Raw genomic sequence first — 14,889 nt, 5'->3', positions numbered from 1 at the left:
AGGTCAGTAAGCCCAACTAGGGCTGGGCTATATCATTCCGTTCACGGTAATACCGGTGTAATTTTGGGCAATGAGAGGAAAATGAAATATCACGATAGAATGTGGGTAAAACGCGCATGCACAGTGCCTATTTTTACATATGCACATGGTGGCGACGCAGAATGAGAAGAGCGAAAGTGGATCGTTAAATGAAACAGATGAACCAGGATTGGTTTGTAAAATGCTGCAACTTCAGTGGTGTGGAACTGGTTTAGCTTTCGTCCGTCAGATACACAACAAAGCACTATTTTTGGTAGCGCATGCTAGCGGGCCGTCGTTATTACCGTGTTGTTTGGAAAATACGGCGCACTTGCGTTTTCTTGCATAGCCAAGAAAACAGTCCTCATGAACTGGAAAAATAAAAATAATCTTAATTCTAACCAATATAGGAATTATCTATTAGATTACATTAGTCTTGATACAGCCTCTGCCACCACATCAGATCAATTGCTCTGGGCTCCTTTGATCAGCTCCATCACCTAGTGGGGGTGGGGGGTCATAGTTTGGTCCCGCCTTCACTGTTGTGAGTGGTGTGGGGGTAGGGACAGGCTTAGGGCGTCGGGGGGTTCCCCGGAGGCATCTTCCTTGGGGGGCTCAACCCGGGGTAGCGGTCATGTCCGGTTAGGGGCTCTGTTGGCTCTCAGGTGACTGTTTCCTCGCGGCTGCGTGCAGCGGGGCTAGGGGAGGGTCTGTGCTGACGGACGTGGGTTACTGACCTGGTAGCCTGGCTGCCCCTGGGTGGGTCCGGGATGGGCGTGAGGTTCTGGGGGCGCTCCGTCTCTGGGCTGGGGCCCGGGCCGGGCCTCGGGGGCTTGGGTCCTGAATGGTGTGTTGCCGGGGTTGTGGGCGGGTGGGTGCATGGGGGCCCAGCCCTGGAGCAGGGTGCCGCCGGTGCATCGAGCCACCTGGGGGGCTCTTCAACTGGTGGGGAAGATTGTCACATCTTGCAGGAGCTTTCCTCTCCTCAGGGGATCTCTCTGCAGGAGGGGGAGATACAGGAGAGGTGGAGGAAGATCTCAGCCTGGGTGTTTATTGTCTTATGTAGTCTGGAAGATGAGTGGATGGTGGGGTGGGTGCAGTTTTCTCTGTGGTGGGGTTGGGTGGACTGTCCCGGGCTCTGTGGGGCCGGGGGGCGCTGCTGCGCTGGGCCCCGGTCTGGATGGGCCTGGGCCCCCTTTCCCTGGCGGGTCGCGGAGTATGGGGGTGCCTACTGGGGTCAGCGGGGGAGCTGGCCCCAGGGAGGGGTCACCGCCCCTCCCTTCCTTCCCTCCCCATCTCCAGCTGCCCCCCTCTTCCCGCTCCACCACAACCACCCACACATGCAGGGCCTTGGAGTAGGGGTATGTCACCAGGGTGCAGAGGAGGCTACCTCCTCCCCCCCCCCCCCCCCCCCCCCCCCCCCGTCCCCTTCTGGCTGCCTCTGCCTCAATTTTATCCCACAACTTAGACATTCACATTACTCACACTCTCATTACACATACATATAGGATCTTGGGGGTGGGCACGATACACGGAATCCAAAGTACCATCAGGGTGTACACCCCACCCCTGGCGTCGTTGCCCACCTCTCAATGTTAAATACACGTAGACATTGAGGGCTAGCAGGAGGGACTATGCGCTTACCTGCTGCTCTCTGGCAGGTAGCTCCATGCCCTCCTGGGTTTTAAATGCACCTTAGAACACACATGCATCAACACTACAATGAGCGGGTGGAGGGAGGTTTGGAGTCTTCTCTCACCCCCATTCTCTGCGACCTGCTGGAGCGGGGGGGCTAGGAGAAGGAGTTGGCCGTCCGACTGCGGTCTGGAGTGTGGGGCCTCCCTGCTGCTGCGGAGTCGGGGCGGTCTGCCTCCCCCCACCGCAGGGAAAAGGGTAACACCACCTGGGTCTGGGTGCAGTTCCCCCCTCCAGGGGCAAGGGCACCTAGACCCGGTTTGTAGAGTACGCTTGGGGAGTGTGATCGTGTGTACAGCGTCTCTTTATGTCTGTCTCCACGTTGGTTGAGTGTGGAGTAAGTGCATATGAGAGCATGAGGGTGGGAATGGATGTTTGTATCTGTGTGTGCCTGTATTTCTGTGTCTATATGTCAGGTTGGGTGTCAGGCGCCACCTCTCTGGGGACATCTTAGGCCCTCCAAGGTTTGGAGGCCTATCTCCCCCTACCACCACTTCCCCTGCCAGTGGCGGACTCCCTCAGACATCGGTGCGTTGGTGGTTCTTTGTGTCCGCTTATCGGGGCCTGGAGCCTGGGGCTCGCTCGGGCCACTTCGGAGGTGGGGTGCCCCCGGCCTCTCGGCCTGGGGCTTAGTCACTCAGGCACGGCTGGCTGCCGGCGGAGCTCACGGGCGCGTCACTGCAACTCCCCCTGGCTTCTGCTCCGCGGCTGCTGAGTGAGCCCTCATCTGGGACTCTTCTCAGCTCTTTCTGGGACAGTGGTGCAGCTGCCCCTCTGTTGGTCTTCCTTGGTCTCTTGTGTTCTGGGGGCCTCTGGATGTCTGGAGTTTTGATCTCCTCCATACCTGCTTCATGCCCTGGAGGACGGGGCTGTGGCCCCCCCACACCCTCTAGCAGATCATTACATGAAGGAACCTTTTTAAAAAAAAACAAGCGCGTCCATGCTCACAGGTGTACACACGGGTGATCACACCCACAAACTACACCCTTTTTGGCTCCTACCTCAAAGCACACTGTGTTCTGTTGATCTTATGTGCTGCACAATAATGTTTAATATTTAGTATTTACTTTCATATTCCCATATATCATCGTGATGTTGTTTATTCTATTACTCTTGTTCTCTTCTGCTTGTTTTCTTTTTTCTTTCTCAGCAGGTGACCCAGGTGATTGATATATGCATTTTTTTTCTCTCTGTTGGTTTTTGTTTTTGTTTTTTGCCCTTCTCCCCCGTCCCTCTTCTCAGCTGTTTCTCTTTCCCTCTTTCTTTCTCCCCTTCTTTCCCCCAGTCAAGTCTGTCCCGTATTCAGTAAGTGAAAATAAAATGAACAATAAAAGGTGAATCAAATGGACCATTACGGCAAGGCTTGGATGGTCAATTTGGTAAAGTAAATCCATTGGGCATCTTTCTTTGCCTTTAGACACTAATTCTGATGGCAAAAGAGCCAAACGGGACAGGCAAAAAAAAAAAAAAAAAAAAAAAAAAAGGAAAATACGGCACACTTAAAATCAATCCTTTGATTTTTCTGAAAATCGACAGCGCCCCCTATAATCCCGTGTGCCTTATGTATGAACTCTGGTTGTGTTTACTGACCTCCAAACGATTTTATATGGCGCTCAAAAATCTGTCAAATGTTTTAGTACAACTTTGCTAAGCTACGAACCCGCACCACTTGATGGATTGTCGGAGCATTAGGGCTATATTAGGCAGCCGCCTCGCGGAGTGATACGTACTGTGCTTCAACATAATATTACCGTATTGTGTGTGTATAACCTCTTTTTAAGTTTTGTGGATATTATACATGGTTATGCTGAGGATATGTCGGCCAGTTTCCACTGGAAATGCCTTTTGGTTGAACTGTCAACGAGGAATTTGCACTGTTAAAGTTTATATAACTTTAATGCACATAAAAAACAGCTGCTTGTTTAAGTGAAAATACATTGGTGGGGTTTTTTTCACTAATAAAGTTGTGGAGTTGTAAAGTATTTTGTCTAGTGTCAATTATATCGTCAGTTATATCGTTATCACAAATTTTCAAATGTATATCGTGATAAATATTTTTGGTCATATCGCCCTGCTCTAAGCACAACTAGAATTCATACATAAGGGGCACTGTCGATTTTTGAGAAAATTAAAGGATTTTAAGTGTACTTTATAGAGTGTAAAATACGTTATACAGAAGAAAAGAATATATCGCGATATATATCGTTACCGCACATGCTTCAAATTATACCGTGATATGGATTTTAGGCCACATCGCCCAGCCCTAGTTTTAATCTTGTTATTAATGTTATCCAAGTTTCCCACGTTGTATGCTTGCCCGCAGCCAGCCTTGCACATGCCAACATCCTGCACAATGGCTCGCACGAATTCTGTAAAAATTTGCTGAGATGAGCTGTGCACCACCTTCAAATGGAAGACTCAACAGCATAATGAAGGCTGGAGTGACATGACAAATGGAAACCAGACAGCAGCTAGTCAAAAATTTAGAGGTTCCACTGAAACAGCATTCAGCCACACATGTTGTCCAGTCACTGTTATTTTTTATCAGCACAGCCACACAATGTTGGCTCGGCTTGCTTTTGTTTCCTGAGAAGACACGGATACAATGAGCGAGTGAGTGAGAATTGTGGTTTGTAGTTTAAAGTGGACACCCATCTTTTTCTACAAAGGGATGGGGAGGTTGTCAAACAGCAAAGAAAAAAAGCAACAAACAAAAGAAACATTAAACCAAAATATATAATAGAACCAGCAGCTCCAGCTGCTCCAGTCTGTTTGAGTAGCAGTGCTCCTACTTGCATAACAAATCTGGATTTGTGTGGGTTTCCCCAGTGTGAATTTTCATTAAAAGTTTTCTGTCCCACAGCAGAAAACTATGTGAGGAAATGTCAGAGATCTGTTGTGCTGTGCATTTGTCTTAACCTTATTTAAATCATAAGTGTTGTATTAATTATTCCTTTCAATAGTCTAAATAGTTCATTTAAAGAGCCACGGCAGCCTCGTGGTGTAAATATCAATAATACTACCATTAGGGAGCTTCAAGAGCTATTCCCTATGTTCATATGTGCGCAGTAATTAAAACACCCATGGAATTTTTAGTAGTGCTTTCTGAGGCACTGATAAATACAACTGAGTCAGCCCACAGTGGTAATTCTAGTTGCATTATGCAGTTCTGATTTGCTAAAGATGCCAGATACCAGTTAAAAAGCCGCATTACCAGTCTTAAATTTACCAGTCTTAAATTTAAAAGATGTAATCCACACTGTGAGGTTCTTAGTACTCGTTTTGTTATGTGTATGACGACGTCAGGGTAAATATAGACAACTTTGTAAAAAATGTTTTTAAATAAATATATCTACAAATTTGTAGATGGGTGAGGTTACATATGATTAAAAAATAAAAGCTACATTGGTGTTGTTATCTAACCTAGAGGCACTAGTCTAGTTTTTGTGAGAGCCATAGATGCTACATAGTGGTTTTTCTTTCTTCTTTCCCTTCCTCACGCACACTTTGTTTATGGAGCTGCCAAAGAGTTGGAGTAAAAAAAAGATTAATCCAGTTGAGGACAACACCATGCCGTACAGTACAAGCTTCCTAACAAGTGGTAAACCAATTAAATGCCCTTCTAGCTTATCTTATATTAGCTTCCTTCATGCTACATTCGCTCTGCCAGTAGCTGCTGCTTTCATGTGACATAATAAACATCAATACCCAATCCAGCTTTTTTGGGGTCAGTATCAGACCAATAGCCAATCCAAGTCTCGGACTACTGAGTCCTTACTGAAGGAGAACTTGGGTGTCTTGAAAAGTTTGGGCAGTTTTTCTTTTGCTAAATCAGTCACCTCAGGAGAAGCACTCCATTATTGCAAATGATTCTATTAGGTAAATCTAATATCTGTGTCTAATAAACACAAAACAGTATGTACCGTCAGATTCTGATCCTTCCACGTGTTAATGAAGTTGTTATTATTATTTTACCACATACAGACATGTATCACCTATTGTTAGACTGAGCCAATAATCTTACAAAATTAAGACTGGAGCACGTAGCAGTAACGACTGCTGTCTTACAGAAATTTCAATATGGTATTTAATAGCTCTGAGAGAAGAGAAAAAAAAATACAAACAAAAGAAAAAACCCATAACTCAATTTGTGATGCTCCAAAGGAGTGTGTCTACTACTCAGCAAAGACATGCAGAGGCTATTGTAGTCTTTGCAGTTTTGTTTAATGGACTGATCTCTGTGTAGAAATGTGTATAAAAACCTGATACACTGCAAACCCATCATTCACTGAAAAGTAATTTGGCTGCACGTTATGCCAAATATAAGATGTGTCCTCTTGCGTCCTCCATTGGGATTCTTCCCCTCTCTCCCCTTAATTAAGTTAATTTCAGTGCATTTAAGTTAAGTGCTGGTCTGTTAGAGCAAACTATCACTATGAACAGAAATCTGCAGGGCTTGGCTCTCAATAACTGGGAACTCAGTGAGGAGCGACAGGACACAGCCAAAGCTTTGGCAACGAGCCATCCACCCATTAGAGCAGGGCGATACGACCAAAAATATTTATCACGATATACATTTGAAAATTTGCGATAACGATATAACTGACGATATAACTGATACTAGACAAAATACTTTACAACTCCACAACTTTATAGCGCAATTCGCAGTAAACTTAAATCACACTGTATAACTCATTTAAATACTCTACTCTCCAAACTCTGTAGTACTACAGTAAATAGGCACATTAACTTTTGAGAAAAAAGAAAAAACTACTGCCCAAAAGTTTGCTTTTATAGAATCTCACATTCTATTGTGTTCTTTTTACTCTGTTTATGTCATTATAAAAATCTCCAAAGTTTTAAACAATTGGTAGACCTCATCCTTGGACCTCTTGGCCATTTTCCACAATTTTGTGACAGACTAAAAGATCAGTGGATTTATGAAAAAAAAGTACACAGTGAAAATAGTCACTAATTAGCAACTGTCACATTCTTAGGGCTGTTTATTTGTTCCACTTTTAAGCTAAATCAAAGGAGCTTTCTGATTTTTTGGTCAGTTTTTTAAAAAATGGTCAGAAACATGTTTCTGTTTTACCAAAATTAAGATATCAAAACAAGTCACTGTAGAGAAGCATCATATTTGAGAAAAGTAAAACTTTCAAAAGACAATTTCATAACCTCTCACACGGGTAAGAAATGCTTTTACAGCGTAACAGCTAGTGCTAGGGCTTAACAAGTGCTGCTTTATAATAATTAGTAGACTGCATGTTATAAATCTTATATATAGTGTCATATATCTAGTAATCTAAGGGTTTAAGATACTGACAAGTTGATGTATATATGAAGGATTTAATATATATATATATATATATATATATATATATATATATATATATATTAGGGGTGCAACGATACTCGTATTGATCTTGAACCATTCGATACAGTGCTTTCGGTTCGGTACGCATATGTATCGAACAATACAAAATTTTTAATTTATTTTATCAACTTTCCTTCTGACGATGCTGTCTGTGTTGAGCGCTCAGTGGATCTGCGCTCGACAGTGCAGCCTAGGCGGAGTAGTTGAACGCAGATTCACTGAGTGCAGGGCAAGCTAGCGAGACAGAAGTTAAGCTCTCCTTGCAACATGGCAAATTGAACCTCCCGCACCCTCATTCAGATCTGGCGTTTGGAACTATTTTGGTTTTCATGTGACGTATGACCTTGAAGGTAAGCGCGTCATGGACAAAAGTAAAACAGTATGTTGGATGTGCCACGCAATGCTCAATTACATGGGTGGGAGCTAGTGTGTTAGCGCAGTTTGCTCATTAACATGTTGGCCGTCCAGCCCCATGCACGGGCGATCCGCCGTAGCTCGTTAATGGAGATTTGCCGTGTTGTGGCGTTAACGTCATTTCAACGAGATTTACGCTGACAGCACTAGTGGGAACACAACAAATACATGATTCTCCTTATGGGGACCTGATATGTTTAATATGCTGCTGAGAATATAGCCCAGAAGAAGCGTATAGTATAGCTTTTATTTTGGAAAGAGCCATTTCTCTGTAATAAACTCTCTTTTCCAAACATGAGTGATTCCTCAATCAGATACAGGGCTCGCAAAATCGCCTGCCCGACGTCCCGGGTCTAGCGATTTTTCCAGTCGGGCTACCAAAATCTATCTCTGCCCTGCCCGTCGGCCTATCGTAGGAAGGAAAAATATATGTCAATGCTTTTGCATTCTTTCGGAAATGTAGCTGGGTAATTATGTCATTGGCATCGGTGAGCCACTGTCAATATGTGACATATTGAAATCGCGTTTGAATTTGCGCTTGTTTTTTGCTTTCACTGTGTATAGAGAGCGACAGCACTGATTGGTGAGTGATGATAATTTGCGCACCAATTCCTCTGACATTGTCTTATTAATTGTTAGCTTACTATGCAAACATGACAAGTGAAATCACCCGCAGCTTAAACATGTGAGAGGTTGATCGCGCAGAGAATCGCTGAGCTTATGTGAGTGCGTGTGTAAAAGCAGCAGGATATATATTGTAGCGGATCAGGGCCCTGTGCTTCGTACGTCGCTTACTACATCCATGATCAAATGAAACATCCAAGACCAAATCATCGCGCTAACTCTGAGCTCGCTATTCCGGTTCCCCGAACACACCTGTTGTTGACGATTAGTACAGCTGGATGAAGTAATGTGAGATCACTGGGTGGCCCAACAGGGGCTACGCATCGATAGTAGAAACATTGATCGGCAACCCTTTGATTGGTCGGCGAAAATGTTGAAGGAGCGCGCTCGGTATTTTTCGGCAGCAGAGGAAGAACTCTTGAGTGAGGGATTTCAGGAGTTTCAGAGTTTAATTAAAACGCAAGGGAACACTGCAAAGGCTGCAAAAGCAAGGAGAGAGGGCTGGCAGAAAGTTGCTGACAAATCAAACTCGTAAGTAATTCAATAATAACAATAATAATGGAGTGGATTTATATAGCGCTTTTCAAGGCACCCAAAGCGCTTTACAATGCCACTATTCATTCACTCTCACATTCACACACTGGTGGAGGCAGCTACGGTTGTAGCCACAGCTGCCCTGGGGCAGACTGACAGAAGCCAGGCTGCCATATTGCGCCATCGGCCCCTCTGGCCAACACCAGTAGGCGGTAGGGTAGATTTATCATATCACACCATATTATCCAATATTATATTACATTATATTATATTATAATATGTTATATTATATCCCCTTTCACATTAGAGCCACAACAGGACCCACTAGAACATGGGAACAAGTAAAAGTGAAATATAAGAATATTCTACAGAATGGTAATATTTATCACTTATATTGCTTTTAGTCTCTTGGAAAGAGACCCTGGAATACTCTGTTTGTTTGTTCATAACAGCAACCAAGAAAAGGGCAGAGCAAAAAAAAAGACAGGTGGTGGTCCTGCACCCCCTCGTCAACAAGTTGGTTAAGTGAATAATACCCTCACGGGAAAATCGATATCTCTATGAGCACACTGTCGCGCTGAGCTAAAGGATCCTGTCTGTCCCGCAATATACGCTGAATTCTGAGGACTCTCCTTATCAATCTTGCACCTTCCGCAATGGGTGGCTCGCGTAAACGGACAGGATATGACTGCGACAGACTTCCCAAATCCACCTTCGCTTTTATAGCCGTGGTCTCTCATCTTGATTACACGAAGTAATTTACAATTACTACTCTGAAATATGAATTACATCTGTAATAATCACATACATGTAATAGAATGTTAATAGTACATTTCCCTTTTTTAGGGAATGACCTGTATGTATCTGTGTGAAATCAATAAAAGGATCAAGTGCTGCATTATCTTTAGTTACATTGATGTTATTTATTTATGGTGAAACAGTGGTGGAATATCGCTGTTGCTTTCGTATGAATGACGCGGACATACCTGCGTGGCCGCGATCTAATCCTGTTTACATAAAGTAAACCTGCTCCCGAGCAGGTTTACGCTTACGGCTCTGTTGCTATGACAGCAAGTCCCGGATGGGCTTCGGGGAACCGAACGATCCAGGATCACGCGAAATCGTCAACAATCTCATCCAGCTAACTCACTTAGCGCGGTACGAAGAACAGGCCCCAGGGCTGTTCGGGGTTCTGTTTGTACAGTTATGTTTTGTTTATGTTGCCATAGTGACGGGTGACGCCCTCTCGCTGCGACGGTGTGTCCTTCCGGGGTCAGAGGGCGCCCTGTGTGTTGTTGTTGTTGTTGTTGTTGCTGTGCTGTGCTGTTGCCGCGCTGAGCAGTTAGCTAGCGGCAGTGTTCTTCTGCAGATGTTAATAAACGGCTGTGCTCCCTGGCTAGCTCACGGGAAGCAAGACCAAACGACACCTCCGTCTCCTCCTTGTCTGAGCTCGCCACAATATTTTAGTTCTGCTGAGCCAAATAAGACAGGTCAGGGTGAAGAAGTGACAGCCAAAGAAAAGTTTACCACAAAACGGAAAAGTTATGACAAATCAGACTATAAGGCAAAAAGAAAGTGCAGCTTTATGGTTTCATGGACAAAAGAATTTCTGTGGCTGCAATATGACAAGCGAAATAACCAGGGCTGCACATAAGTGGTCCGCAGGTGCGCATTCGCTGTCAAAATAAAAAACGGGCACAAGATAAGAAGTTGCAACGCGTGTTTGCGTACATAAGATTTTCAGGACGAGGACAGACATTTGTTTAGAACTCTTAAAGATGTCGAAGAAGCTCCTTTAAGCAATTACTGTGATGTTCCTCCACCTCAAGAAATGTCAGAAGGAGTCCGAACCATAAAAGAAGCGTGTATTCTCGGAAAAGTAGTTGCAGGAGGTGAGCTGGCTTCAAACAAATGATGAACGCACAGAGATGTGGTGCGGAATGTGCCGTGAAAATTTAATAAATGACAAATTAAAAAGGCATGAACATTTTTTTTTGTATCGAAAAAATATCGAACCGTGACACCAAAGTATTGAACCGAACCGAACCGTGAATTTTGTGTATTGTTGCACCCCTAATATATATATATATATATATATATATATATATGAAGGATTTAATTAAGAAACTTTAAGGTACAGTGTGTAAACTCTCACCAATAGATTTCAGCAGATAGCATTTTTCATTCGGCTGAATTCTGTTTTCTTACCCCTCCCAAATTAAATGTATAATCCCAGCTATGGTGGCCAATATAGGACAAAAAACTCTGGTTGTTGTTCATCTGTAGTGAGTATAGGTTGTCAGTCCATTGTTTACCTCAGCTGTCAGTATGAGTCGTCATCTATTTACTCTGGAAGAGGCTGTAAAACTTTGTGAAAGGAATCTGATATGAGTCGATGAGTCAGTGAGGCTCACTTCTGTCTGATGACAGCAATACCGAGGTAAGTTTTTGAGGAGATCCTGAACTTTTCTCCTGGTAAGTGCAGCTGTTTTTGCTGCTGTTAGCAGGTGCTAGCTAAACTTTTTTTTTCAAGTGGCTCTGACTTCTGAAACTCTAAAAACTCTGAATGTAATAAAACTTTTTATCAGAGGGGAAGTGTGATTCTTGAGTCTAACATTAGCTGGCCCATTGTCAGCTATCTGGAGACATAGTGAGTCAGAGATATTGAAAATATACAAGTACAAATGTTAAATGGTCACATATACTTTAAAAGAGCAACTTGTGATCTTTAATCTAAAAGTAACTTATAGCACGTACTACGTACAGTATGTGGCTGATCGATAGCCAAATGTGATTAGAAAAAACAGTCGACCACTGTGTAAAGATGGCAAGACAACATGTCAGCTTCCACAAAAGAGCAATCGCTCCTATGTATTTTAGTGGATTCATTAAAAAGATGGTTATGACAATAACTATTCTATTACATAATCTAAAAAATACTTACTTTACCTTTATATTTTTGATCAAATGTAATTTATTTGTTTTAAACCATTTCTTGTTTTTCCCCACCAATCCATTTCAAGCTTAAATGTGGTTAAATCAAGTTATAATTAATATTCATTCCTTTACCCTTTATGGTTTTCTAAGTTTATGCGTTGGTTCTTGAAGCATTACTACTAGTATCTCAAGAAGTATTTAAATACATGTTGTCCTATATACGTTTTGTTGCAATTTTTTCGTAGATAAAATAGAGTGAGACTGCGATTTTAAGCTCACACCTCATATCAGTGTGTCACAGGCAAGAAAAAGCTCCACTGATCCAACAGTCACAACACTGTTGTCTCACTGTTTCCTGTTGCTCTCTGACTTGGGACACATCAAAACCAGTTGAGACTCCAGTAACAACACTTAAACCCTCACCAAACAGAAACAGAGCGGACCTAAAACGCTGTGCAAATGTGACGCTGCAGCTCACACGGAGCCCCTGAATATGCAGCGGGGGGGATATGCTGGCCCCCGGCAGCCGCAGCAACAGACGCTGTAAAGAAGCGCTGAGATTCAGCACCATGGACAGCGGCCAGCAAACTTCACTGCAAACTTTGCCGCTCTCTGCCTAACCCAGTGTTACTGAAACAAAGCATAATGTCCAGTTAACATGAACTTGGGTTGGCCTAAATCTCGATGAAGCTTATTTAATAAAGTTTGAAAACTCACAAGACGGGCGTAAATTCTACTGTCTGTAACACAACATAAGAAATGGGCAACAAAAAGTAACTACAAAAAAGACACCAAATTAAAAGGTACAGCACAGTGTGGTGTAAGAGGAGTTTGGCTGCGCTGTTGCTAGTGTTTTAACTAGCAAGCAGTTTCCTACACATGTAGCTAACCGAACCACGTGTGCACACTCTGGGTAAAATACCCACAAGCAATAATACAGAAAATTAAAATGATGCTCCCTAAACAACTCTAATGATGGTTTTTATTTATTACAAAAAAAACAACCCAAAACTCTATTTTTATGCGCATGTGCTGTGCGGCCTAATATAATACAAAAACAAGTGCTAAGTGTTGATTCACTACGCTATCAATAACAGACTAATTATCAACCACTGGCGGACTAATTATGACCCGTAAAACGGATCTAATCGTATTAGCTACATATTTGGGCTGCTATGCTGCCTATAACATTTTCCCAAACCAGTGGAGCCATGGTATGTAGCCAGGCGCTAGCTAATAAACAGCTGCTCCGGTGTAGTAATAAAGAGCGAGCGGGGTTTTATCCGCTTAATTGGCGGCTAATGACACCACACAGCAGCGTGTTGGAAAAAGAAAAACTCACCTAAGACGAAAAAGGGGAGCTCTGTGTTTTCCAGGTCGTCCACCACCACCACGTCCCCGGGAAAATCGTTTCTAACAGAGAACAGAAGCTTGGGCTCAGAGGCCGAGGGACTGTGCATGATGCTCAGGTCGTTTTCTCTTAAAAACGGCAGCGCCGACACGGTGACGCTCTTCATCTTGCACTCGGTGTCCTGGCTCTGGTCCTCATCGCCGTTAAGACATCGGACGTAAACCGCTTGGAGGGCCAGGAGAGCCCACGCCAGCTCCAGCAGCAGCAGCGGTCTCGGCCCCATGTTGATGCTCGCCATATCGCTCCGTTTCCTCTCCCCTCCTCGCTGTTTCTCTCCCAGGCAGCTTCAGTCGCTCAACCCGGCGGACGACAGAGCGCCAGAGAGAGTGAATGGGGGGCGTGCTACACCGGCGGGCTCTCACAGTGTGGGAAACAAGCGCCTCTTCTTTCTCGCATATGATCAATCACAGGATTTTGTTGTACATGTGCTACTCCCGCTGAACACTGATAATGTAGCAGTGTTTTAATGCTGTTGACCCCCTTTGTTGTAATTGATCGACAAACTGTCCAAATGGCTGTAATGGCTATGCAAAGATTACTAACAGCAAACCACCCAGGGTGCCCCGAGGGTCCCATCAGTAAAAGAAACATAATTTGTAATTTAATTGTCTGCTTGCCCTGTCATAGAAACTTGCACATAATCTCCAAGGACACCACAGAGAATCCTTAGAAGCTTGCCTGACCTCAGTGTACATGCATAATTGCCTAATTGATGGTGCAGATGACTGTTAGGAGCGAGTGTCGGTGTCTGCAGTGGCCCAGATATGAAGTACACTTTAGTGAAAAATCTCTCACCAAATTTTAGGAACCTTACAAATAAAATTAAACTATATGTTGTAAATGTTGGCAACCAGTAGTGAGTAACGAAGTGCCACAGAGATAACAAGAGAGAGAAAAAAGTGTTTTGAGTGTATACAAATATACAAGTTTTTTCATTATTGCTAATTTTTAAACAGGGCATTTTGAGGAAGTGTGACATAATATATACAATTTTAAGAGTACACTGAAATAAGACTGCATTTGGCACCATTACATTATGTTCTGCTATGTCTGGTGAGGTTACATAGAACCCTGAATACTGGTGTTATAAAGGTCAGCACTGAATTTTCATGATAATTGTGCATGTTTTAAAAATAAATAAATAAAATGGAATTGTTTTCAATACTCTGTCAGGTTTAATATGCTTAACATCTATTAGTTCAAGACCTGGCAGGAACCTTTAATGTGCATGTCCACAGTTAGTGGTGTATAAATGGCTGAAATGAGAAAATACAGCTATTCAGTTTGATTTCAGTTTTTGTAAATGACACACTTTTAACTGACGCATCCCCCCCCCCCCCCCCCCCCCCCCCCCCCCGCCCGTTTTACACACGTTAAAATTCTGTGAAATTCTCATTATCCATTTCTTTTGCTTCCTGGTACATCACTGTTCTGCCACTTTTGTGAACGAGGAGGGAAAAAACTCATGTTTCTGTTCATAAAATGGTGAAATAAAACATAATCAGTCAGTACAGAATTAGGTCCTCATTGTTCTCCATATTTGGCCACTTGTAAGAACAAGTTAGAGCAAACCAGTTAGGTCTTTTGTGATGACAGTTTTAGACCACCGTCAGGGATGTAAGACATGGCAACAGCGGCTATTTTCATGATGTGATATGTATTTTCAGATTTATGTAGATGAACAGAGGCAGTGCATAAAAATAAAAATGGCTCTGAACCACATTGGACCCTACTAATGTGGGCGACAGGGTACACTGTTCTCTTCAGTACTTGCAGGTGCACCACAAAAAGAGAAGCTAGGCATCACTGCAATAAGGCCTAATGGAAACGCAGCGAATGGGCACTGTAAGAAACTTAAAATAATTCTGGTCTACAAAAC

General features: G+C 43.4%; 1 protein-coding gene across 9 annotated transcripts in view; it reads right to left on the bottom strand.

The window, feature by feature from the left end:
• Nucleotides 1-13,309, bottom strand: part of astn1 (astrotactin 1) — a 480,480-nt gene extending 467,171 nt beyond the window's left edge. For all 9 annotated transcript variants that reach the window (XM_085253594.1, XM_085253595.1, XM_085253598.1 and 6 more), the window contains exon 1: nt 12,942-13,309. In XM_085253594.1, coding sequence (XP_085109720.1) covers nt 12,942-13,248 — 307 coding nt within the window. In that variant the 5' untranslated portion in view covers nt 13,249-13,309. The remainder of the gene's footprint in view (nt 1-12,941) is intronic.
• Between the last annotated feature and the right edge of the window lie 1,580 nt (nt 13,310-14,889).

The sequence above is a fragment of the Mchenga conophoros genome, linkage group LG18 (genome assembly GCF_057382185.1).
Source record: "Mchenga conophoros isolate Kocher_MC1m ecotype Shallow Benthic linkage group LG18, M_conophoros_male_GT1.1, whole genome shotgun sequence".
Classification (NCBI taxonomy): domain Eukaryota; kingdom Metazoa; phylum Chordata; class Actinopteri; order Cichliformes; family Cichlidae; genus Mchenga; species Mchenga conophoros.
The sequence above is the reverse complement of the archived record's forward strand: the minus strand, read 5'-3'. Positions and strand labels throughout refer to the sequence as shown.